The 24,582-nt window shown below is 45.7% G+C and overlaps 3 protein-coding genes and 1 long non-coding RNA gene across 8 annotated transcripts; 2 read left to right on the top strand and 2 right to left on the bottom strand.

Moving 5' to 3' along the window:
* Positions 1–1,199: 1,199 nt before the first annotated feature.
* On the top strand, positions 1,200–3,423 carry LOC127335043 (anthocyanidin reductase ((2S)-flavan-3-ol-forming)). Its single transcript, XM_051361628.2, has 5 exons — positions 1,200–1,979; positions 2,061–2,261; positions 2,353–2,512; positions 2,589–2,805; positions 2,898–3,423. Exons 1-5 carry the CDS (start codon positions 1,953–1,955, stop codon positions 3,043–3,045), a joined length of 753 nt encoding a protein of 250 aa, XP_051217588.2. The 5' UTR covers positions 1,200–1,952; the 3' UTR covers positions 3,046–3,423.
* A 3,640-nt stretch (positions 3,424–7,063) lies between these two features.
* On the bottom strand, positions 7,064–8,966 carry LOC127335042 (aspartic proteinase nepenthesin-1). The gene has a single exon (XM_051361627.2). The coding sequence runs from the start codon at positions 8,666–8,668 to the stop codon at positions 7,316–7,318; it is 1,353 nt and encodes a 450-aa protein (XP_051217587.1). The 5' UTR covers positions 8,669–8,966; the 3' UTR covers positions 7,064–7,315.
* Positions 8,967–10,596: 1,630 nt separating this feature from the next.
* Positions 10,597–13,523, top strand: LOC139836132 (uncharacterized). 5 transcript variants are annotated; one of them, XR_011752420.1, is made up of 4 exons: positions 10,599–10,953; positions 11,097–11,686; positions 12,388–12,492; positions 13,158–13,523. It is a non-coding gene; the product is annotated as an uncharacterized lncRNA (long non-coding RNA). The 5 variants fall into 5 exon arrangements; XR_011752421.1 differs by having other exon boundaries at positions 10,599–10,958; XR_011752419.1 differs by having other exon boundaries at positions 10,599–11,349; positions 11,525–11,686.
* A 3,151-nt stretch (positions 13,524–16,674) lies between these two features.
* Positions 16,675–23,252, bottom strand: LOC127335041 (uncharacterized). Its single transcript, XM_051361626.2, has 5 exons — positions 22,364–23,252; positions 20,064–20,758; positions 19,865–19,951; positions 17,631–18,569; positions 16,675–17,147 (listed from the first exon to the last, which is right to left on the bottom strand). Exons 1-5 carry the CDS (start codon positions 22,479–22,481, stop codon positions 17,097–17,099), a joined length of 1,890 nt encoding a protein of 629 aa, XP_051217586.1. The 5' UTR covers positions 22,482–23,252; the 3' UTR covers positions 16,675–17,096.
* Between the last annotated feature and the right edge of the window lie 1,330 nt (positions 23,253–24,582).

The following is a 24,582-nucleotide window of genomic DNA, read 5'->3' as shown; positions in this document are numbered from 1 at the left end:
ACAGGATGTTCCGAGGATCAACCTCGTGTTGGTTTTTAGGCCTTGTCTAGGATCGGCTTACGATCACCGTGCGTGGCCGCGAGGCCCAATCGTGAGTAGGATGATCCGATTATGCGGTGAAAACCCTAAATCGTCGTAGATCGTTTTAGCTTTATTTTAATCAAGCAGGACCACCATATATTCGTGCACCTCGTACGAATCATGGGTAGATCGGCTCCTTGAGCCGATTCACAGGACAACCTGAGAGCCGATCGAGGCTCGTATTTAATGTTTACGTGTATGCCATGCAGGAAACTAAGCGAGGCATCTCCATCACCTTCCTGACCAGGTATAGGTCAGGTGGCACGCCCTTGCATCAGCATCGGACGTGCGTACCAGAGGCTTTGCGGGCCGTCGCTCGGAGGGACCAGGGCCAGCCGCAGCCCTAAGATGTTCCCGGCTCTACTGTGTTGCCCGTCGCTGCCCGCCGGTGGGTTTCTGACCGCAACAGGTGGTGCACCTACGCAAGGCACACTACAGGCTACGACAAGCCCAAGGGTCTAGAATGGCAAGCAAGAAACACATGGTTGTTGATTGGGTTTTAGAAGATCCCCTCAAAGCATGCTATCTATGTACACGGCACTGGAGATACACAACTATTTCTTAGTGTCTATGTCAACGACTTGATTGTGACTGGGGCAAGCACACGTGAGATCGCCAAGTTAAAGCTGGAGATGAAGGGGATAAGTCCACTGCCAAGTTAACTCTTGGCTAGGCAGCACACGCCGACAAGATACTCAACAAGGCCGGCTTGGGCGATTGCGACCCCTTTCATGTCCCAATGGAGCCGAGGCTTAGGCTAAGCAAGAAGAGCTCTAACTAGCCAATGGATGCAAAATTTGCAACATTGTTTAGAGCCCGAGGTACCTTGCGACCTTGCGCAGAATCAGCCGGACGGTGCTTTTGTCCTATGCTACATCACCTGTTTCTTAGAGAAGCCCACGACACATCAGATGACTGCTGTAAACCATTTGTCACGGTAAATTGCTGGTACACACAACTATGGTTGCTGCTATAGAACAATAGGTGTGCTATTCACGCTTGTCCATAGCCCCGTGACTTGGCACTCATAGAAGCAGAAGTTGGTCGAACTTTCATCGTGCGAGGCGAAGAACATTGCGTCAACGATGGCGTCTTACCAAGGAGTTTGGCTTGGGCGTCTTATTGCGAGATCCTCGGCAAGAAGGATGGCATTGCGACAATCTCTATGGACAATAAATCCGCAATTCAACTATGCAAAAATCCGGTCTTCCATAATCGAAGCAAGCACATCGAGACATGGTTCCATTTTATCAGTGAGTGTGCCAACGGCGGCAAGATTGATGTCAAGTGCATCGTCACCAAAGACCAGCTAGCGGACATCCTGGCTAGAGCACTCGGTCTTCGATGGTGCTCACTAGTGCTATAAATAAGCCCCTTTGTATCAGTTTAGACATCAAGTAGCAAGTGAAGAAAACCAGAAATGAAGCTAGCATTGGCTGCACCAAATCTACTTTTGTCCATTTGCATTTGAGACGAGTTGTGTCCCAAGTGCTCAAGCGTGAGTAGCAGCAGCTCCAAGTAGAAGCTGACATCCCAAGGGGGGTGGCAGTCAAGCGCCTTTTTCCAAGGTGTTATTGTTGGGGTTTCATCTTTCCTTTGCGTTGTAGAAGTGAGGGGGTGGTTGTGGTTCTGAGTCTCAAGTGGGTTTGACCTTTCGGATTGACTGGGCATGTACGCTTAAAAAAAGTCAGCGAAGCATACCTTAATATATATGTAATTTTGTTACTGTAGATGACCTGGAGAAGACCTCCCACCTCAAGGACTTACAAGCGTTTGGCCCCTTGGAGATCTTCCGTGGAGAGCTAGACGTGGAAGGCAGCTTCGACGAATCGGTTTCAGGCTGCAACTATGTATTCCTCGTCGCGGCTCCGATGGACATGGGGTCACTGGATCCTGAGGTAAACAACAATCCAGTTCATTTCATGTTTTGGTTATGATTCATCTTAGTTACTGTATGCTATGTGGTGGGACTGCGACAGAGAGATCTTGTCCAGGCAGGCGTCCAAGGAACCCTGAACGTGATGAGGTCGTGCGTGAAAGCGGGGACAGTGAAGCGCGTGATCCTGACGTCGTCGGATTCCGCGGTGTGCCAGAGGCCGCTGGAAGGCGACGGGCACGTCCTGGACGAGGGCTCCTGGTCCGACGTGCCGTATCTGCGAGCAGAGCAGCCGGAGGCTTGGGTAAAGACATGATATATGTTCAGTCAGTCAGTCTCACACATACTGGGAAGGAACAAGACGCTGACGCTGGTGCTTGTTCTACTGGATGCAGGGGTACGCGGTGTCAAAGGTGCTTATGGAAGAGGCGGCGGGCAAGTTCGCAGACGAGAACGGCCTCAGCCTCGTCAGCGTGCTGCCCACCTTCACCCTGGGCGCGGCGCCGGTGTCGCAGGCCAGAACCAGCGTCCCCGTCGTCCTCTCCTTGTTGTCCGGTGAGGCACATTCATGTGTTGGCGTCCCTGCATATAATTAACGTGTTGACCCATGAAGCTGGTTAATGTTTTTCAGGCGACGAGGAACAGCTAAACCTCCTGGAAGCCATGCACTTGGTCACCGAATCCGTGTCGATAAACCACATCGACGACCTCTGCCGTGCCCAGGTGTTCCTCGCCGAGAACAAGGCCTCGTCTGGGAGGTACATCTGCAATAGCCACGACACCACCGTCGTGCAGCTCGCCCGTCTCTTCGCAGACAAGTACCCACAATACAACGTGAAATCCCAACGGTATATATATGAGAGCTACCTTTCCTCATCCTCGACACAGGCACAGACATGGACTTTTTTTTTGTAACGATATCCATGCCTTCTTTTTGCAGTTTTGATGGGTCCCCTGAGAAGCCAAGAGTGTGCCTCTCGTCTCAGAAGCTCATTGGAGAAGGGTTCGTGTACAATTACGATGACCTAGGTGCCATCTTGGACGACCTTGTCGAGTACGGCAGGACCACGGGGATTCTTCCCTACTGATATGCTCCTCCTGTTCTGCCGATCATATGTATGTGATCGGAACGCAACGGTGTGTGCTTTCTTCGTCAATGGCAAGTCTCGGAACAACACGACAGTGTGCTTTCTTCGTTCTTGGACAGGTCTCTATGGCTCTGAAGATTGGGGATCTGATCTCTTCTTGTTTTTTGCCCCGTAGTGTGGTCTTGACGACAAGGCCACAGGCGGGTTTTCCACTTTTCCTACCAAATGCTTCCCTTCTTTCCAGTTCTCTTTTAATTGCTGTTAAAGAGACAAAGTACTCCTGTATTACTTGATTGATGACTCTGGTCTCTGGAACAAAGTGGGAGGATCTAGATGGAAAGAGTAATATTATCAAATTTTATTTCAACAGTTTATTTACCTCGGAAGTGCATGAGCCGGATGCAGCTGTTTTGGACAAAGTCAGAAGGAAAGTAACGGAAAACCAAAACTGATCCCGGGTGCATATGCACCCGGTATGTATAAAACATATTTCAAAAACATAAAAAATTTAGGAAAAAAATTTAGCATGTAGAGGGACATGTTCTATGTGTGCACGTAAAGTTTCACATAAAACCGACAATTTTTATACCCTGTGTAAAAAAGACAAATAATGCCTCGAGAAATAGACTATTTTAGCACCAAAAATTTGTCTTTTTTGCACAGGGTACAAAACATCTTGATTTTTGCTGAGACAACTTTGTGAGCATGTAACATGTCAAGGTATACATGCGGCATTTTTATTTATATTTTTTTGACATTTGTAAATATATTTAATATGTAATTCAAATAAAGGGTGTATATGCACCCGGGTGCAGAAACACCCTGTCCAGTAACGGAAAATGACCTTGCACCGTTTTCAGAGGCCGAAGTGAAGAAGGCATTATTTCAAATTGGGGACTTTAAAGACCCCAGCTCTGATGGATTACACGCCATTTTCTACAAGAGGTTTTGGTGAATGTTGGGTGGTGACTTGACTAGACAAATTCTTAAAGCTGTGAACTTGGGAATCATACCCGAAGGATGAAATGACACGATGGTTGTCTTGATACCTAAGGTTGATGGTCCTGAGAGGATACCACGATACAGGCTGATTAGCCTGTGTAACGTGGTTTACAAGGTAATCGCGAAGACGCTTGCAAATAGATTAAAAATAATCTTGCCTGACATTATTGGTGAACAACAAAGTGCCTTTGTGCCTGCCTGTCTAATAACCGATAACATCTTCCTTGCGCATGAGTGTGTTCATAAAACTAAGAAAAAGCAGGGGAAGAAAGGGTTGTGTGCAGTGAAATTGGACATGTACAAGGCCTATGACAGGGTAGAGTGGTGCTTCCTTGAGAAAATTATGTTGAAATTGGGGTTCGGCACAAGATGGGTTTCTTTAATTATGGCTCGTGTTTTTCGGTGAGATATTGCATTCGCTTTAATGAGTGGTGCTTCCTTAAGGTGGTTGCTCAAGCAATACCGGTGTTTGCGATGATAGTATTTAAAATTCCGAAAAACATATGTAAAGAAATTACTGATGCTATTTCGAAGCTATGGTGGGGTGATGATGATGACCACAACAGTATGCATCGGCTAGCATGGTGGAAAATGTGTATCCCAAAGGGAAGAGGAGGCATGGATTTCGAAACATGCATACCTTCAACATGGCGATGTTCGCAAAGCAATGCTGGAGATTGCTGGAGAACCCAAACTCTCTCTGTGCGAGGGTTTAAGAGCAAAGTATTATCCAGAAGGAAATCTGCTAAAGGCAAAGCATCATGGCAGGTCTTGAAAATTTTACACGTGGTTGATTTGGAGGGTTGGTGACGGCTCGCAAATAAACATATGGGAGCATGCCTTGATCCCAACAAGCCCGCGAAGGAAAAGGATGACACCACTCAGCCATGGCGATTGGGGCTTTAGCTTTCAATTATTGGAGAGTAAGGAAGAATCCGATTAGTAGAAGAGAAGAATACTGGAACCAGCCTCCTGAAGGTATGATGAAAATTAACGGTTTTGCTATTTCCCAGTCAACTGAGAATTTCTTAAGTCTAAGTCACCTGTAAAAAAGTGCTTGAGTTGCACTTTTGTGTTAAAAAAGTGCAATTGCACTTTTCTGCCAGAAATGTGCAACTGTAACGAGTTGCACTTTTCTTTGAACTGCAGTTGCACTTTTCTGAGGTGACTGAGAATTAAGAAAATCTCAGTCAACTTAGACATAGACACACCCGAAAATTAATGTTGATGCTGCATATAGAGAGGAAGAAGGAAAATGAAGTTGTAGTGTTGTGCTTAGAGATTCGTAAGGTAAATTCATTGCAGCTGCTTGCAAAAATATTCCTTTTAATTTGTAGCAGACTCAATTATGGGAGAAACATATGCCTCTTCGTGAGGACTTGTTCCGTGCACAAAAAATTAGATGCAACAAGTTTATAGTTCAATCAGACAATACCAAGGTTATAGAGACAATGCAAAATGGAGTCTTTTCATCAACATCTTCAGCATCAGTCTTTTATGATTGTTCTCTGGCATTGGGTTTCACTAGTGTTGAGTTCTCGCGATGTCTCTAGGGAGCCAATTCGGTAGCACACGAGGTTGCTAGGCATAACTTTTTTAATTCATCTACTTGTATTTGGGACGATGATCCCCTAGTTTTATTTTGTCGTTCATGATAAATGATGTGTGTTTATTAAACAATAAAGCTAGCCGAATAGCATTTCCTCAAAAAATAAAAAGAGAGTAGCGGTGAGACATAAGAAAGTGGCCGCTTTGGAAGCATAGTTTACAAAACCGGACCGATGAGTGAACCCGGTGAAGCGAATGGTTCACTAGTTTGCTTTGGAAGCATCATTATTTTTAATTAAAAGTTAAGCAAATTTTGGAGCAAAATGACGAACCGTTCACTCCAGGATCACAAACATCCAGGCATGGACCACAACTATGAGTGCAGCCGCGTGAATGAAAAGCTTCCGCTACTCGTCCAAATTTATTTAATGTTGCGTACAAAGAACGGAAAATTCAGCTAAGTAATGGCAACATCAGCTTAAGTTTTAATAGTTTCAGCCGGTAGAGGGTTAGAGGTGCTTACAGTGTTGCTTGAAGCCGGCACCATGATGTTGTCGCGGGGAAAATATGCTGCTCAACACGAAGCGAGGTCACCGTTGCCGCTAATCTGCGAGCCCCGCCGTCTATGGGACGCGAAACGGGAGGGTGATGGAGTCGATGAGGTAGATCTGCCTAGTACGATCTGCCGGTGTGCAGATCTAAATCGCCGCCGCCTTCCCTCTCCGACAACGAAAATGGGGGCTGGTCTCTTCTCCAACTGAGGTGACCCACCATGGGGCTGGTCTCTTTTCGCACCATACCGGCCGGCCAATTTCCCCGATCCTGCCATCGTCCTATGCACCCGCGCGCCTGACTTCCCTCCATTTGCGCATGCCAACTCCTGTCCCAACAACAACAGACGAATCCTAATAGGCATGTTCCGACATTGCTTTCAAGTTCGTGCGAGCCAATAGTTGCCAACCAAACTCACGGTTTTTTTTTCATCCCTGGAGCTCGGGAAACAACTATTCGAGCAACCAAATTCGCCCTAGAAGATAGTTGTTTAGTTGTTGCTTTCCATGCATAAGATGTTGAATTATAGATTTTATCAAAAATAAAAATGAGAAACACCGTACAAACACAGACGCTCACATATACGCGCATACACTCACCCCTATAAACACACACACGAATACCATACCCCTATGAGCACCTCCGGAGACTGAGTCGGTGAATTGGATCTTGAAATTGCCCTCCCACTGAATGAATATTCCGCCTTTATGAGACACACAGATGTTAAACATGGGGTTCGAACTCTAGTGGGTTGGGGGTACAACCATCCTCCTAACCAACCAACTTCAGGTTGGTTCTCTTATCAAATTATATTTAAGCAAATGTGTCTTCTTATTTTTGAAATGTTTCTTGTTTTTGGAATATAATGTGGCTATTTCTTTTCATACACGGAAATTTTCATGTGTAGCGCCACAAATAACACCAACAAGCTTGATGCTGATCAGTGATCACCATCGGTCATATACAGATCCATCATTATCCATCGCCTATCGCCCTATCCCGTTAGATACATACATACATACTTTCACAAAAAAAAGATACATACATACATACACCGAGCCAGACGAGCTGACTGAATGTAACGGTGCGCACCAACTAGTGTACAGTATTATTAACACACCATGCTCATGCACGGACACCCCGGCTAAGAATGTGTGCGCGCGTGCCCTCACAACTTGGCGCACTCCACGGGCGCGAAGGAAAGCGTGTCCCCGCCGACGTCGTACACGAACTGGATGTTCTGCTGCTGGAAGTTGCCGATGATGGAGAGGCCCCGCGACCCCATCACCGTCAGGCACAGCGCGCCGGACCCGGAGTCCAGCACCATGTAGTTCTCCGCCGGCAGGTCCAGGTCCGCGCCGCCGTCGAAGTGGAGCACCAGCTTCGGCACCTCCACCTGGTCCACGCCGCTCGCCGGCGCCGCGAAGCACAGGTCCAGCCCGATCCCGGACCCGTCCGCGGCCGGCAGCTTCATCTGCGCCGCGAAGGCCTTCTTCAGCGCGCGGTAGCCCTGCAGCTCCAGGTACGTGATGGACGTGCCGGAGTCGACGATCACTCCCCCGGTGCCGTCCGCCTGCACGGAGAAGGCCGAGCTCGGCAGGGTGATGTGCGTGGATCCCACGGTCAGGCCCTTGAGGTTCACGTAGTAGAAGGACGGCTGGCTCGGGTTCTTCACCAGCGGCGTGGTCTGCACGGACGACGCCGCCGTCTTGGAGATGGCGGCGAGGGAGCCGAGCAGGAGCGGGCTCTTGCTGGTGTCGTCCAGGGAGGTGAGGCAGTAGGAGAACTTGTCGAGGCCGAGCTGCGAGACCAGCGAGAGCGGGCCCCGGCCGAGGCCCACGAGCCCCGCCCCCTGCGTGAACCCCTCGCCCTCGTTCGTGTCGCCGCACCCGAAGGCCACGCCGGGGAGCTTCTCCTTGGCCAGCGTGAAGGTCTCGGCGGCCAGGACGCCCTGCGTCGACGAGGAGTCGCCGTAGGTGTACGTGTAGCCGCACTTGGTCGCGGTCGTGCACTTGGAGGTGGGCAGGTCGGCGCAGAAGGAGCTGGAGCACGGCAGCGCGGAGTAGGTGGACGACGACGACGGGTCGAACACCGGCGTGCTCTGGTTGAAGCACTCCACGCACGGCTTGCACTGCGTCCACACCAGGTCGCTGCCGGTGTCGATGATGGCCGCGTACGGCACCGCCGGCGTGCCGATGGACAGGTCCATCAGGAACTCGCCGTTCCCGGCGTGCACGGGCACCTGCAGGTCGGCTCCTGCTGCCGCAGCAGCCTTGCTGGACATCATCGGCACGCCCGTGGTCCGCGCGACGAGCCTCGACATGCGGTGGCGGCTCCGCCTGGCCGCCCGTCGCACCAGCTGCAGCTTCGTGTAGTTGCCGTGCGCGTCCACGTGCGTCAGGGCCACGCGCAGGCCCTCGAGGCGGCCCGGCTGGGACGACCTCGCGGCGAGGCCGCCGGTGGCGCAACCGGCGACGACCGCCATAGCCACCAAAAGAAGCAACCGTATTTGTGCCTCCATTCTTTTCGCTTTCGACAAGTGCAAAGCAAGAAGAGGAAGCTCTAGCGGTTGCTGATCGATCCTTGTATTGGACGAAGGCCAGATTTATATTCGTGATCACATATAAACTATGATTTGGTTTGGTAGTTACAGTTAGGTTTGCTCTAGCTGCGACTGTGTCCAAACGATACCTTCAAGTCTTAGCTTAAGCAAGAAAAGGAAGCTGCGGCGCCAGAGAGAGCTGAGAAGTTGGAGAAGCTAGTGGCCACAGCTGAAGCGAACCGTGTAGGAGACTGATACGATCGACACCTAATCTGAGGCGTAAACTTCATCTCGCTGCAAGCTTCTCCTTGGCACTTGTCGACATGGTGATAGAAAATTTGATTTGAGTACGTGTAAACCCACAGATGGCCTTTTAGGTCCATATGGTTAGGATTTTGGCCACCCGGGTTAGCTGATTTCACTTTGGAACATTCCTCTAAATATTGCGTCCATTATATGTGAGCATACACTTTCTATACGCGGGTTGGACGACCGATGTGGATTTTATGTACGGGTCTTCTAAAGTCCGGCATAATTTGACCTGTGAACAAAAAATAGTGGTGTGCTAGGTAGCCAACATATTAGATGGATGGATGATGCCTGAGTTGGTGAGCAACCGGCGTCAGGTCCATTTAGAATTAGATTGTTCGGCCGTTGTCCATGTTCTAATTCCAGCGACATGAGTGGCCTAGCTGAGCTTGTTTCCCTTGCAAGTAATTCCGACAAGGATTTCCCTGGGTTGTGTGTAATTAGGTGCACCTAGTTGATCGATGAGCGTGTGATCTAATTATGCGTGTTCTCTCCGAGTGCGTAGCACCCAGATTTGGTACGAAAACACACACGAAAATACAGATTTGGGCATGTGTAAGTTTGTAACGAAAAGACAAGAAAATACAGTTACTCATGAACCTGATTACTTATCGGTCCCCAAAATCGTATTTTCAGCTCTCCAAAAGTTCCGGAAAAAAAATCGCATGTAGAGAAGGCACATACGCATTTATGTGCCACTTTTAATTTCATAACCAAAATTGAAAGTATATAGCTTAGGCAATAATGACAAGTTTTGAATGAAACTTCCCGCTCCCGACTTGATGCCGATCTAAGTAATAATACTATCGGATTCAGCACTAGTTCTGAAAATTTCTGTTCACACTGATGTAAAATATATGAATTGCAAATAGAGGGTGCGACCGCGTAGGATGTGTACGTGTGAGTGTGCGTACGTGCCTTTTTGAAAAGGAAATAAGTTTTGCAAAGGTGTGCAAGTAAAATGGTCTACCAAAGCTGCGACTAGTTGTCCAGGTGAGGAAGCCGATTACGCCAGAACTTCGCCGCAAGTCAGTCAATTCTGGGTGTAGGTGAGAATGCTAGGGAGAAAAAAAAATTGAAAGCTAAGTTATACCAATGAAGTGGTACATCACCCTGATTAGTTTCGTGATTAAGGGGCCATGGAATCTTTTCAAGAGATCGCCCCCGTCCGCTCTGCTGGGTCCAAGCATCAAGGGCTGGTGCAATAACATAATGACATGAGTTTGAATGACGGTATAATCTCATACTACCTCGGGTCAAAATTAATCGACGCAGGACTGCTAAGCCACTTTGTAATTATACACTATATAAAAGCTAATCAGTTTAGGACATCTCATATTGATTTGGAAACTGTAGATAGCTTATTTATCCACTCCTTCATCCGATCACTGCCTGACGCGTGTTTCCCTTCATTTTAGCTACCTCAATTCGATTGAGTAGTTTTTTTTTCTAAACATGCGAGTTACCGGCAACCGGTTCCCATAGTCCTATCCCTGAAGTTGTTTCGATCAGTGCCGGTAATTGCGATGGGTTTGCAACCATGGGCAGTGATGTTCCACGTTGTTTCTATCCTTAGATACGTGTCTTTCTCTGGCTACTACATCTGTCTCCACCACCAGATCTTCCCCCTCTCCTTTCTTTTCCCCAACCAGTGGTGACCCCGGCCTCTCCTCTTTTCCCTAGGCGAGGCGCCCACAGGCGGGGCGGCCAATACTACACGGAGTAGCGCCCCCGCCTCCTCCCCTCCTCAGCTGTGTCAGCCGCCGATTTCGCCAGGCCAACACCCTCCCATCCTTCTCGGCTTCTAATTCTCTATATCTAGATGCTTTGCCGGAACGAGCTCCATGAAGGGAAAGGAGGAGGAGAAAGATGGTCGCACAGAGGAGGCTAGGCTGAGATCAGGGGAAAGAGATGGTAGCCGGCGACCGTCAGGACCTCCACTTTCTTTCGCTGCTGTTAGGTTTTTTTTATGTTGTCTGTTGTTCCTCGCGTATCTTGTGAATTTCTCTGCCCGCGGCTTCTTCTTTCTTTCCATCCCGTTTAGATTGGTTTTGGTTTTGTTTTCCGGTTGCCATATAATGGATTGTTCTCCATGTAGGCCGCCATCTGAGTCGACATGTTGGTGGCCGCCGGCAAGGTCATCCTCCTAGGATCTCTTCAGGTTTTGCTGCAGCACTTTCCGTTTGTGGTACGGGTTCTGCTTCTTCTGGCCGTGCATAGGCTGGGATTCAGGCTTTGGGCTGGATCGTGCTTGGTCTCTTCGGTTTGCTGCTGTTCCACCCATTATCGGCACACCTTCACCATCGCAGGCTCACGCGGTGGTAGTTTGATGGGGTCTGCGGCAAGCCATGGTTGCATTTCTTCCCTCCTCGACTCTGGCTACTGTTTCACCTGCTGAATTTATTTATGAAACTTTACATGCCAAGTTGTATTTCTTGCTACAGTTATCGTTTTCAGATGTTGGAATGTGATCTTCAGATGTGATAACTTTAATTGATCTTATGTTGGGTTTGATTTGTATTCTAGGATGATAAGGCACCTTTGGTTTGAAATGGAGAACCAGAGCATGTGCATAATGTTGAAACTCAGATTGGCATGTTGCTTCTGTATTGGAATAACCACTTATATTTCGAGTTTATCATCAATGCAGCCATCGACAATTTTATTGGGTTCACTTGCAAAATTCAGGTGTTGCTCATCTTCCGTGGTTACTTAATGTATCACTGGATTTTCCTTTTGCTAAGCAGAAGTTTGGGAGTCTTTCACTGAAAGTCTGAACATATGAATCATTTTTTTCATCTTTTGGATGTATTTTTTATTATAGAGAGTAAAACATCTTATGGAACAAAAAGCAATTCATAGGAGCCTTAGTGCAGAAATACAGTTCACTGTTTGCCAATTTGCTACCAAACTCCGCTATATTGTTACCTGATATGAGATGGTACAGCATCGTAGATTATATGCTTTATATTCCTTTTACATGCGCTGCTACCTGTATTGATTTTGTTTGATCTGAAGATCATCTTTTCCTTATTGCCAATTTTACCATTCAGTACAAAGAAATGTAATACCCTACCACCTTACGTTTAAGGATTGGTTCAGTTCAAGAATCCACTAGAAAGGGTTGAGGTTCAAGCCCGTAATTCGTTATAGTGTATAATTTCAGGTCTTAGCATGTCAACAGAAGAAGCAAGCAATAATTAGTAGTAGGGAGTTCCCTTTAGTTAACGATGCGTACAATACATGTTTATAGGATTATAATAAGTTTGTTTCTGTGTGATTGCGATTAGATGTTTGTAATACATGGGATTGTGGAGTTTTATCTCCACTTTTTTCTCTGTATATATATGTATGATATTTGAAGATGATTACTTCTTGCGTCTCTGCAGGTCTTCCAAATTTATTGATATGCGTCTTCTCTTCCAGGTTTTTTGACCTGTTCTTCTGCACCTTCAACTGATGTAAACTTCGCGGCCAAATTCCGACGCTTCCAGGCATGACGCTTGCATGTTTTCTTATTACACTTTTGGCTGGCCTCACCATATTGCCTTCATCCTTAGATTTAGACTCACATCAAGAAAAACAGAGTGTGCATAGCCTTTGGCTCATACTGCAGGTTATTGATAGATCAATGTCAGTAGTCTAGAGACGTATATATTTAGGGAAATATAGCAAATTAAATGATTCAACATATTTCTTAAGTGACTGGGGGATTTTGTATGCTCTTATCGTTTTCTGTTTTGAAGAATATTGCATTAATTTTTTTGAATACATGTTTATTTTGTGGTTTCCTGTTTCTCTTTGATCTGGGTATCTTGGTAAACCAGGTGTGGTACTAACTCTTGTGAGTCTGCTGCAAAGTACTCCCATTTTCTGATTCTTCTATGCGCTATGCTTTCCTATTTAATTTGAGATGCTTAACTGTAGGTGCCTCCGTACCTGGGTTTGAAAATTCATGGCCTGTTTGCCAAACTTTAGATTTTGCTATCTTGGCTATGTTATTTGGCGTGTCCGAATTTATGAATATGAGCCAATTATTACATCTTTGATTGGAGTTTTCAGGACAAAGCATTCATGCTCATTTCTGCACCATTTGTGTTGCGTTTTCCATGAGAGCTGGATTATTACAGGGGCTGATATGAGCAATGGTAAATTGCAGGTGCAGAAAGCAACGGGTAGATAGGAAGGTTGCCAACAAGCTCAAGAAGTGATGGCAAGAAGAGGGGAAGCTCACAAGCATATACGCATGCCTCCGGATCATAGTTGAATACATTTTTTTCCTTCTGCTATGCAACGCATGACAAAAAGAATGTCATCAGCTTCCAAGGAGTTATTCCAAGCTAAGTAGAACAGCCCATCTTCATGCCTCAACAGGTCATTCGTCTATACACAGTTTTACATTAGCTAAGCAGGCAGCCTATTAGTTTTTTCAGAAATGATACCCTTCTGCCTTCCTCACTCATTATGGTGTAATTTTATAGGCAGCAACCTATTTTGTTTGATCATTATAATCTTTTCTTACATATAGCTACTTCTTCCCAGAAAAAAATTCTAATAAATAATCATAAGATAATACACGATAATATTGATGTAGTATATAATCTGCTAATAATTTTTTCTTCAAGTTTGATGCATTTTGTATGAACAAACAGTAGCCATGAAGTAAAACAAGCATAGTCCCCACATTTAATCTGGCCAAGACTCAAGCACCTGGTCATCTAAAGCAGCTCAGGAAGACCTTTTATGGACAGTACACACTACTACTAATATGTATTTTATTGGCCAGTTATGTAAAATATCCAAGTAGTTACATTTTCAGTAAAATGTTGTTTACCTCCAACTTTCTCCCAGATTTTCATCAAGGACCTGTCAGAAGAATAATCTGTATGAGAGCAAAACAGTTGTGTGTCTACCTGAGCTCAAATGAGGCTGATCTCAGAGAATTATACACCCGTACCTCATAAACTGAACTATCACACTGTTGTCGTGCATCGTTTCTCTTGCAAACATTTGCTTATGTATTGCTCTTGCCCAGCATTCATCCATCGCCAAAAACTCAAGCTAGCTACTAGCGCACACATAAGCTCTCTGGTCATTCTCGATAGGCTGCGTGAGCGCCATTCTGGCCCAGTACAGTCTAGATATGAAGCAACTGCAGCTTTCTCAACGTGACTGCTTATGTTATCTATCTTATCCTACTTCACGGTAAAATCAGGTCGATGGTTTTCTTTCAATACATACTGATCTTGGAAGAAATCGAACTTTCTCATCATTTCACAACTATCACATTTAAAATCTAGGGATGCTCCTTTTCAGAAAAGAAACACATTTAAAATCTGCTACTATGCATATCATCATATGTGCACTCAAAAAAAATTAGTATCAACCCTACATGCTAAAAGGGTAACACCACGGGCGCGGCGTGCCGCCGCGCCTATGCTTGCTAGTTTGTGTGTAAGCCACATCAATCTAATCCGAACGGAGGGATTAGAGCATCTCCACCCGCGCGTTCTATAGCGATCCCGATAGCGTTTTGGGGGTCGGCGGCCAAAATAGGCTCACATCGACACGTCTCAAAAGGCGCCTGCTAGTTTCGAGCTTAATAGAAGCGTCGGGAATCCCGTGTCGGCTCCTTTGCAAAGGCACATCGGTTTCGTGGATGGGGCCGCCTTGGCAGCGAGAGGAGGCGACGGATCGCATTAAAAATGACGCGTGCCAGACGGTCGTCGGTCGTCGGCGTTAATGGTCTCCCGCGTGGAAAACGAAGCGGCGACGAGGACGGCGACTGGCCACGCAGCGTCCACCGACCTCCCCCACGCGTCTTCAATGCGCGTCCGCCGCCGCCCTTCAAACCCACCGACGCACCTCTCTTCTCCCCCGTCTTCCAACCCTAGCCACCGCCACCGCCATTCTCGTAGACGCCGCGCGAAACACCCACGGACGCAAACACTCACCGATGCGGTGGCGCACAATGTCGAGGCCGGCGGCAGCGGCGGCGCGCTTCAGTCGCTGCAGCTCACGTACGACGTGGTGGACGTGATGTACTGGCAAGCGCATCCCCGTGCCACTGCAGTTCAAGTTGTCGCACGATGGCACCTATCCAACACCGGCTACGATGTGTCGCCTCCATCGTCTGGACCGGAGACACGCGTCCTCATCGCCGAGCAGCGGGTGCACATATCGCCGGCCGACAAAAGCCGGCCGTCGAACGCGCTCACCAGCCCGGTGTAGCTGCGGCACTTCGAAGAGGAGCGCGCCATCGAGCTCGCGCGTTCGGTCGGCCGCAACGCCGGCCGTTTCAACCGCATCGGCCGCCGCGCCTGCTAGCAAGGCCGCGACGTCGACGCGACGCGACGCTGGCGGAGTACGGCTACCGCCCGCGCGTCAACGATGATCCCCCGCGCGCCCCCTCTACTTCCCCATGCGCAGTGCATGGCACCGGAGGCACCGCCTCCACAGAGGCCGCCAGCAAGAACCACGTCGGCCCACTCGCGCTCTGGCTCGTTGAGCATCGGTGGACGCACACGCTTGGCCGCGCCTCCTTCTGCCGGCGTCGTCGTCCACGACAACCAATGGTGCACGGCTTCCGCCCCAACTCGGGGGGACGCCGGGGGCATCTAACCAACGTCGGTGCGTCAAGGAGGAGGACGCTGGTCCCTCAGCGCCGCCTCGACCGGTGAAGTGGCAATGGTGGGAGATGGAAGCAGAGGTTGGCGGCGACGACCCGGAGGACTTCTCCAGGCAGCACTTCATCGTCGGCCGCTCCGTCGAGGACTACCGGCAGATGACGCTCGACCCGAGGCAGGCGGCGGTGTGGTCCGCCATGGACCATGGCGAGAACTTCATCGACCTTGCTGGTCCTTCTGAGCCGCCGGCGCCAAAGGAGGAGGAGGACGAGTAGTCCTTCGACTTGTCCGGCGACGACACGGACAACCTCGACTTCAGTGTCTTTGACGCACACCACCGCTAGTTTTTTTGTTTTGTTTTTAGTTCAAGTTCGAATAAATTTTGTACAAAACTTGTCTAAATCCGTATAAATTTCACTTTTTAAAATGTTTTTTCATTTGAATTATATCGGCTTTGTCGTATGGGGGGGGGGGGGGGGGGGGGGCGCCGGTGTGGAAACACCTTCCCCAAAATAGAGGATGCAATGCCAGTACCCTCATACGGCCATGCTGGCGCCTATTTGGGGGTCGCCATGCTCTTACATTCTACTGGATAGCATTGCTGTCAAGAAGTCCAAAATTTCAATTGAAGGGGAAAGGAGAAGACGTATACTATATGTTGTACGTGAGAAAGGTATGTCTACGCGCTCTGTGATCAGAAGTTGGAAAGAAATTGCCCTCACCTGAAAGCACTCAGGTGCCGAATTTCAAGGTAGCGTCTGGATACTACATAGGAGTAACATTATAATAGTTACACAATCCGCCAATACATCAAACCTGAAATTTCCAATCGGTAAATACCTAGTGATCAAACAAGATGTCTGAGACATATTTACCCAATTCGCCACAGTATTCTGGTTAAAGGACATACACATATCTGAAACCGATGTTCACTATAAAACAATGAGCCTGACAGCGTGAGAATTGAGCACCTCAGATCGAATGGACGGCAAAAATAGAGGAATAGGACAAGTAGAAGATTAACAAAAAAAAAAAAGTTGACAAGTGAGGTCACGATAATCATAGAGCGTCCTTTTCATGTAAACACCAGTATTATTTTCCTTTCTTTTCTGAAACAAGGACAAGCCATGAGAAGTATAAAAAAGAAGACAACCTATTCTTCCTGAGCACCGCAGGCGCACGCCTACGGGCGTCCAACACCATACAGGCTTTTCATATGGTATTCCTTCTGGGAAAATGAGAAAGAAAACCCTAAAACCTCTTTTCAGCGGGGGAAAACATCAGTCTACTCATGCAAACTCCCCATGGAACTGAAATTAACTGGGGGAAACTCGATTTGTTAAGCTAGAGAATCATCCCATGGGAGTTGAGGTAGTTACCGACCAAAGTCCAAAACTCATCAGGACACAGATTGAACTCCACAAGTTCAGCGCTGCAACAACACCAGTAACTTTGTTTGATGAGTTCTATCATTAGCCCCTACATTCCTCAAGCTTCTGCTGCAGCCTCAAGTTGTGCCTTAACTACAAAATAATAGGAACTTCTGTCACAACAAATGGTAGCTACACAAGGTAAATTTAACATGTGTGCACATTCCAGACGTGTCTAACAAGAAAACATAAATGCAAAGATGTGCACTACCACGTAAATGATATTAATATGGTTTCAAAACAATAACTGGACCCGGTTATTAAAATTTATCAAAAAAAGACTCTTCTTTCTCTCTATACCGTTTTCTGTAAACACCCGTCTTTGGACCTTTCCCGTGAAAATTCATGTGCAAATCCATCTTGGGAGATGGCTGGCAAGCCACATTAAATGGATTAAAATTAAGTAAACCTGGAACAGAAGTTCTGGGAGATGTTTTGGCGAAACTTAAATAAGGGGGACTCAAACGCTACAAGTACCTAATGGAGACTTGTGAAATTAAAAAAGAACATGTGACTTGTGTATCGAAAGCCAAATAATGTTGATGAACTAGAATTAAAGAACATATCAAAACTTACACAATCAGCAATCTCTTCCTGCTTCAGAGGCGGAACTATCTCGTCTTCTTTCCAGCCAAGAGATTTCAGGAAAGCCATTTCTTCTGGACTAGGCTCATCTTCAGTAGGGTACGTTTCATCTTCCCATGGTACAATGGGTTCAACTGACATATTAGTTTTATCATAGCTGGAGTCTGACTTCACAGAAGCATCATTTTTATCCATGGGTATAATGGACAGAGTGGGTTCAGCCTTGTCTGCCTCAGGCGTCACAGCATCAGCAAGATCTGATGAAGAGTTGGAGTACTTGATGTTAGCAACTATCTCATGCAACCCCTCATACAGAACATCACAAGATTCTGAATGTGGCTTGACTCCCTCATTGTCAGAGAGGTGTCGCGGAGATCCATCACAAGAATTTGCATCCTCCCATGAACTACTTCCAATTTCAATACATTTGATGCCACTGTTAAACAAGGACAAATCAAGAGAAGGGTTCCTCTGCTCATCAATCAAGCTAGATGAGGACTCAATGCCAGATCTTGAACCATTTAAAGACTTGCTCCGCAGCAACTCAAAGAATTTATGCTTGTCTTTTGCACTTGCCTTTCTCTCAACAGATGAACCTTGTTGTAGATGCAAAGGGAGGCCGTTTGTGGCACCTTTAAGCTTTTGGCTGGCAATAGGCTTTTTCAGTGGTTCTACTGAAAAAGAACGGCCTAGAACAGGGCTCCCAGGATCGCTGGTGACATCTTTGGCAGTATTTACAGCCCCATTCTGCTCACGGGTTAGGACTTGAAAGCTTCCTGGTTGAGATGGCTTACCAAGCTCAGATTTGACTTGAGTACGAACAGAGCTGTTAGAAGGCTGTGCTGACAGTTGTTGTAAAGACTTGACAGGACCATTAGAATCACCAGCTCTTGCACCTTTGATTTTTAACTTATCCGATAAACTAGATACCTGCAAAATATTCTGGGTGAATCAGTGCCAGACCAAGACAACATCACTCCATAAATACGTGAAACAGAAATACAGCTATAATAAGCACATACAATTCTCAAAAATGTCTGCAACCTGGTATGGATAGGGAATTACATTTTTAAGTAAAACAAAACTGTAATATCGCACAAAATGCAGACATGTTTGCACAAACTATGTGCTATTCTATGGATTGGATACTAAATTGTATGCGTAAGCCACTCTAATGCCAAACTAAGACAAAAATGATCTCTAGATAAGCAGTAATATTAACAAACTAATGTTGAACGAAAAAATCTATCATTTTGCTATTGCAATCCGAATAATATACTTCTCTTAATCTAAGTTCAGTAAAACGTACAAGTAATCCACATGCAAAATAATCCTAATAATTTCTTGAGGAATTCATAAGCCAAACAGATAAGAGAAATTACTAAAATCACACCACCCGTGAAGTGCTTTGTCAGAACGAACACCTAATATGCAAGGGATATTTCATCTGCTTTAAAAAAATTGTCCACATAAAATTAGTAAATTACCAACTTAGATTTCATAATCAAATGATATAACAACACAAATCAACCTACAGTTGACTTTTGAACTTATGTTCCTTGTAAAGTAGTTTAGGTTCAAAGCGCAGAGTTACAAAACAGATTTAGGAAAATATTGAGGATGATAGACTTTTAAAACAGAAAAATGCATGTCCCAATTTCCAACATGCACATTCAAACAAACAAGTAAACAACTAACCAGTATGCATATTTAGGACATATTATATGTTCATTTAAATAAATTTATAATAGAACGCACCAGCCTTTAGCAACATTCAGAAAATTGTCTACATCTGCTTAGTGGATATTTGCAGTTTGCAAAAAATATGAAGCAATTGAACCAACCTATGTCTATATCTTCTAACTATTTTGAACATCATTACTAAATACATACATAATTTAGGATCAAAACATCGAGGACATTACAGACACAGATTCCCCACATAGAAACAAACCTTATGTGGTTGATCCACTAATAACAATCGAAACAAATAAACAATTAGGATATTAATTCGTTGTTCATAGGCTCTCCTACTTCATTACTTAAGGCAAAAAAGTTGGACAAAGTACATTTGCTATGGTTGTGTCTTTCAAAAAGCCATATCACTTGCCAGACAATATGGATGGGAGATTTTAAGTTTCAAACCAACCATGCTAATAATATAAGATGCAGTAAACGACACAAGAAATATTAATCTCACAGCAAAGACAATATATGGCACATACAGATATTTTGTTTGATGAAGGCGTCAGAGGTCTTAGAATGCACTGCCTCAAAGTTCTTTCTTCAATCTTCTGAGCATCAATAGATAGCTGGGTAAAAAAGATATTGCACCAGAAATACTAGTTAGATCAAGTGTGATGGGAAATATGATCATAAACTAAAGGGAATAATAAAAAAAAATTTCATTATAGGTTACACTACCTGTGGTGTGGAGGAATTTTTCAATGGTGCTTGCATTACTGTTTCAGCCATGCTTAGTGCAGACCCACAGTTCGTCACTTCAAGCTGTCTAATGGAACCAGCAGGTGACAAAGCAGAAGAAACATTGTTATTGTTTGGCTCACTAAGTCCAGGAACTTCTGCTAGCACCGAGTTCCAGCCATCAGGCGCAGAAACCAATGGTATGCTCTGAATTGGGGTGCTAATTCCAGGAGATGGAACTCTAGCTACGTCATGCTTTCCATTGCTGTCCTCGGAACTAAGGTGTGGGAATTCTCGCTCAAAGGATATGCCACCAGTATCCTTACTAGATAGATTAACATTGTCCAAACTTACTCCAGCTGCCCGATTCGATGCGTCCAGCTTTGGACGAATACGATTAAGCCTATCGCTTTCTGGTCTGCATGTGCTAAAGGACCCGAAGCCATCTCGCAAGGGATCATCTGGAAGACCTGGCCTACTCTCGCAATCACGGAAATCAGAGCCCTTTTCGCACACCCTGTCTCTGTTGCTCCTTCCAAAACTGGCATAACCTCTTGACTTCACAGTGCCATCCCGTTCATGTCGTCTGGACAGACTTGGGCCAGAACTCCTGCGCGAAGAGGACTGTTGGGAGCTCCGTTCACGATCACGGCCTGATGATTGGTTTCTTGGAGAAGCACCCCTGTCTTGATCATCTAAAGCATTCAAGCAAGACCTTCTTAGCGAATGTACAGTAAAATCGCAAGCTGGAAAGAACAGTCAATGCAACAGGTCCATACATGTTAAGCTAAACCATGCAACAATACACCAAACCAACAAAAAGGTATCCAGAACACCACTAATTGGTAACGGAACAATCGGACATCAATACTTAACTAATACTAAGTGCAAAAACAGCAAAATTCGCAAGTGTTAATGCAACAGTACAGAATAAGAACTGCTGTAATAATGTAATATGCATTATGCAGTATAATCATTATCCCACACAACTGTCACCCAATAATGCGTAGGTAAAAACAAGCAAAACATGATCATCAGCAGAAGAAAACAATTGTAAAAAATGATAAATAACAATACACTAAAGTATGTGTAACTACAAGAGTATGCAGCCGTGCAAAGTCTCTGTGCCTTGAATCCATAATAATTCCATCTGCTTAACACAACAGGAGCTAAGTCACCGACTATGCACGGATGAAGCCTGGGACCTTGTCTCCTTGGCTCCTTGCAGCAGGACAAGTCTAGTGCGCGAGGTTAACTTCCAGCACCTCTCCTGCCTCCAAATGGGACCAAGCTACAACTGAGACTGAGTTCTTCACAAGCAAAGTTCATTATGTGAAATTGCGTCATTGACCTCTTGGTCATGTTTTTATGTCGCATTTGTGTTGCGCGCATTGAGATTGCAGAGACATTGTAGTGGAAATAATAAGTTAATTATATATTTAGTTCTAGTAACGAATTAACTTATAGGGATCCCTAACTTATATTGTTGACCATTAGTTATATATTCTAGTCTGCTAATCAAAACAACCATATCAAGCTCAGTAACATGCATGTTCCAGTGTATCAAGGAAAGAATGTTAACTGTCGTTAAAAAAAGGAAGGAATGTTAACTAGCACTAAAGAAGTTTTGCCTACGCCAAAATGTTACTATGGGTGATTCTGCCTAATCCTGCGGTACTCCATAGCACATGAGGACTGCTGAAGCATTATAGCAACATGGTTAACTAATATGAACCAGTAAATGTCCCCATCCAACAAAGTCTGAACTGACTCCAGCACGATAGCCAAATAACTCCCATTAAAACATTTCCTGGTAAAATTATTTCCCGATAAATAACAAGCAACAACACAAGGCCGATATAAGCATTGTTTCCGAAGCCAGATTCCTCAACAACAATCGCAAGTCCACGATTACTAATTTATAATGTGGCATCTTATTCCATGCAACGTATATTAAACAAAGTGCTTCACAGTACATCCATTGCCCTTGGAAAAGGCTCATGATAATAACGGTGATAGAAAGATTGAAGAATGGTAAATGTTTTAAGCAAAATGGTGAGCTTGCAGGCAGCAATGCGCACCAGACGAAGTGTACTACTTCACCATGCTAAATAAGAAAAGCACTGTTAAGTGCTAAGCATAGATAATCCTATGCGCCAATAACAGATGTTGTAACATTATCCAATGCGGCCAGAAACATCTCCGATGTGAATTAATCTCACACACATTCTATAAACAGCACTAACCACTATCCATTATATGCATTAATATGAAATTTTTGACAAGGAAAAGCAGCTCACCTGCACGGGGCGAAGCACGGGGCGAAGTCCCTGGCCGGATGCCTGCGGCTGACACAGTCGGCGTGGCAACCCCACGCACCAACCATTCAGGCTTCAACGAGGGCTCACCTCGGTCCATGCCACCTGACGCCGCTCACCATCTACCCGCCCTCAGCAGCAGGAACCAGTCCGGCACAGTACTGAAAAAAAAAAACCACCACTGTCTTCCACTCCTCGCCTAGCACTCAAGGCGGTGCCACAGCGCACGATTCAATGGCGCATACGCGCACAACGCCCTCTCGGCAGAAAGGCTGAGCACAGCAAAACCTAGCCCCGCAGGGGCGGATCTAGATGGTGTGCCGGGTGCGCAGCGGCACGCCCGGAAGGTCAGCGGGATTTAACTGGTCGCTGGATGAGAACAACCTGATACCTCAAATCAAAACCCAATGGCCAAAGGGTGCGGACGGGAACGCGGTGCCCCGACGAGGAAGAACGGGGACGGCGATGGCGGCGCCCCGCGTGAGAGGCGGGGGATTGGGGCGCCGGCGGTGACGCTTAGGTACGGCACGGCGGCAGCAGTAGAGGCAGGGTTGGTAGAACCGAGATTGAGCGCCTAGGCGGACGGGCGAGCAGCGAGTGAGCCAGCCAAGACTCTGGCGTGCGGCGCCTAGGTTTCTCGTCGGGAAATCTGCGGAAGGCGGCGGCGGCGCCGGAGAGATTGGGAAATCTGGTGGGATTCCGGGAGGGGCGGGGAAGTTCTTGGGAAGGGATTGGGAGCACCCGATTTTTTTCGGAGGATTTTTGTGTTTATCGGGATTTTTGTGGGTTTGTGGATTTTTCGTGGGAGTGTTTGGGTTTGTGTGGTGTGTTTGTTCGTCTTGTGCAGGAGCAGGAGGGAGAGAAACCCTATGCGAAAACTGTGACTTTCACCCAGTCCTGCTCATGTCCTTGGTGACGGTTGATATCATTTTCTCTTCTCTTTTTTCCTTTTTATTATACACAAAAATGGTCGCGTTACATGGTGTATTTTGCCACGCCTTTTTTTTCATAAACTCAGTCAAACTATAAAAGATTTGGCTTGAAACAAGACAAAATAGGCCTTATAAACCCGAGTGGAGAGAGTATCAAAAAACACTTGTCGGTCAACGCTGAAGTCACCCCAGCTTTGTGATGGAAAGCCTGAACTTGTGCTAGACGCAGATCATGATGAAGCACATTATTGTGTCCGTCCATTTTAGCGGTAGAATGCTAGCGATATCTTAAAAAGTACATGAAATACTTATTTGAATTTGCATGGACTGAATTATGTTTGACAACTTGTGGTGGAAAGAAGGAAGGTTGGTGTTGTAGTGAAAAGAACGCTAGGGAAGCGAACTTATGGAGCATTTGATTGTTTTTAAGCTTCAAACATCACCCATCCAAATTTAAAAAACATGTCCTGTAGCAAATTTTTCCTAGAAACAATTGTGACCATGGGCAAAACCTCAATATAAATGAAGTTGATTGTCATAAATTCAAACATTCTCATAGAGGGTTGAATCAAATAACATAACACTACAAAATTAGTCATTTCCAACATAACAAGTAATTTGAACATTCTTGTAAAGTACATTAATGATGTGAGTGCATACAGAGCCACAAGTCAGATCCGACTTTAGAGAACAACAACATGGGCAAAATTTCTTCCTTCGGCTTGATCCTTTTGACCTATGTGTTTTGCGGCTATGGGAGATAAAAAAAACAAAGAGCAATTAGAGCCCTTGATTATTTTAAAATGTTGTGTTCTCAACAAATATGCTTCCAAGAGCACTTCTTATAATGTACGTTTATGTGCAATTTGTGGATGCACAGGTACCGCACGAGATAGCCAATACATATATCTTGCATTGTGCAAGCATTGGTTTTATTAGGGATTCAAAGTGTAATTCTCGCATTGTAAAAGTCACCAATGTAACGGTTCTTGTGTTTCATATAAGATTGCAAAGAGACCACGATTCTAGATATGTGAACAACATCGGTGGAATTTGTAAAATCACTAGCACAGTGCTTGTAAGTTGCTACATAAACACCAAAAGGACGAGGAGTTAGCCACCGACATGGAAAATCACTAGGGTTTTTCTTGTGCGACTACTGGTTTGCTACAAAGTTTGGAACAAAATAATATAGAGAAAACAAAGAGAGGATTGTAGGCAGTGATGCCCTTGGTGTAACTAAAACGACCATGAGAGATTCACTACAAC

The sequence above is a fragment of the Lolium perenne genome, chromosome 2, assembly GCF_019359855.2.
Source record: "Lolium perenne isolate Kyuss_39 chromosome 2, Kyuss_2.0, whole genome shotgun sequence".
Classification (NCBI taxonomy): Eukaryota; Viridiplantae; Streptophyta; class Magnoliopsida; order Poales; family Poaceae; genus Lolium; species Lolium perenne.
This window is presented reverse-complemented; position numbering and strand designations above follow the sequence as displayed.

What these genes read in the sequence shown, in the direction of transcription:
- LOC127335041 (XM_051361626.2), bottom strand. Translation starts at nt 22,481, where the DNA reads ATGGACCGAGGTGAGCCCTCGTTGAAGCCTGAATGGTTGGTGCGTGGG. An exon ending in CCGTGCTTCGCCCCGTGCAG is followed by an intron (nt 20,759 to 22,363) that starts GTGAGCTGCTTT and finishes TGAATGCTTTAG; the next exon opens with ATGATCAAGACAGGGGTGCT. An exon ending in CTTCATCAAACAAAATATCT is followed by an intron (nt 18,570 to 19,864) that starts GTATGTGCCATA and finishes AATATTTTGCAG; the next exon opens with GTATCTAGTTTATCGGATAA.
- LOC127335042 (XM_051361627.2), bottom strand. Translation starts at nt 8,668, where the DNA reads ATGGAGGCACAAATACGGTTGCTTCTTTTGGTGGCTATGGCGGTCGTC.
- LOC127335043 (XM_051361628.2), top strand. Translation starts at nt 1,953, where the DNA reads ATGGACATGGGGTCACTGGATCCTGAG. An exon ending in TGGGGTCACTGGATCCTGAG is followed by an intron (nt 1,980 to 2,060) that starts GTAAACAACAAT and finishes GGACTGCGACAG; the next exon opens with AGAGATCTTGTCCAGGCAGG. An exon ending in TACAACGTGAAATCCCAACG is followed by an intron (nt 2,806 to 2,897) that starts GTATATATATGA and finishes TTCTTTTTGCAG; the next exon opens with TTTTGATGGGTCCCCTGAGA.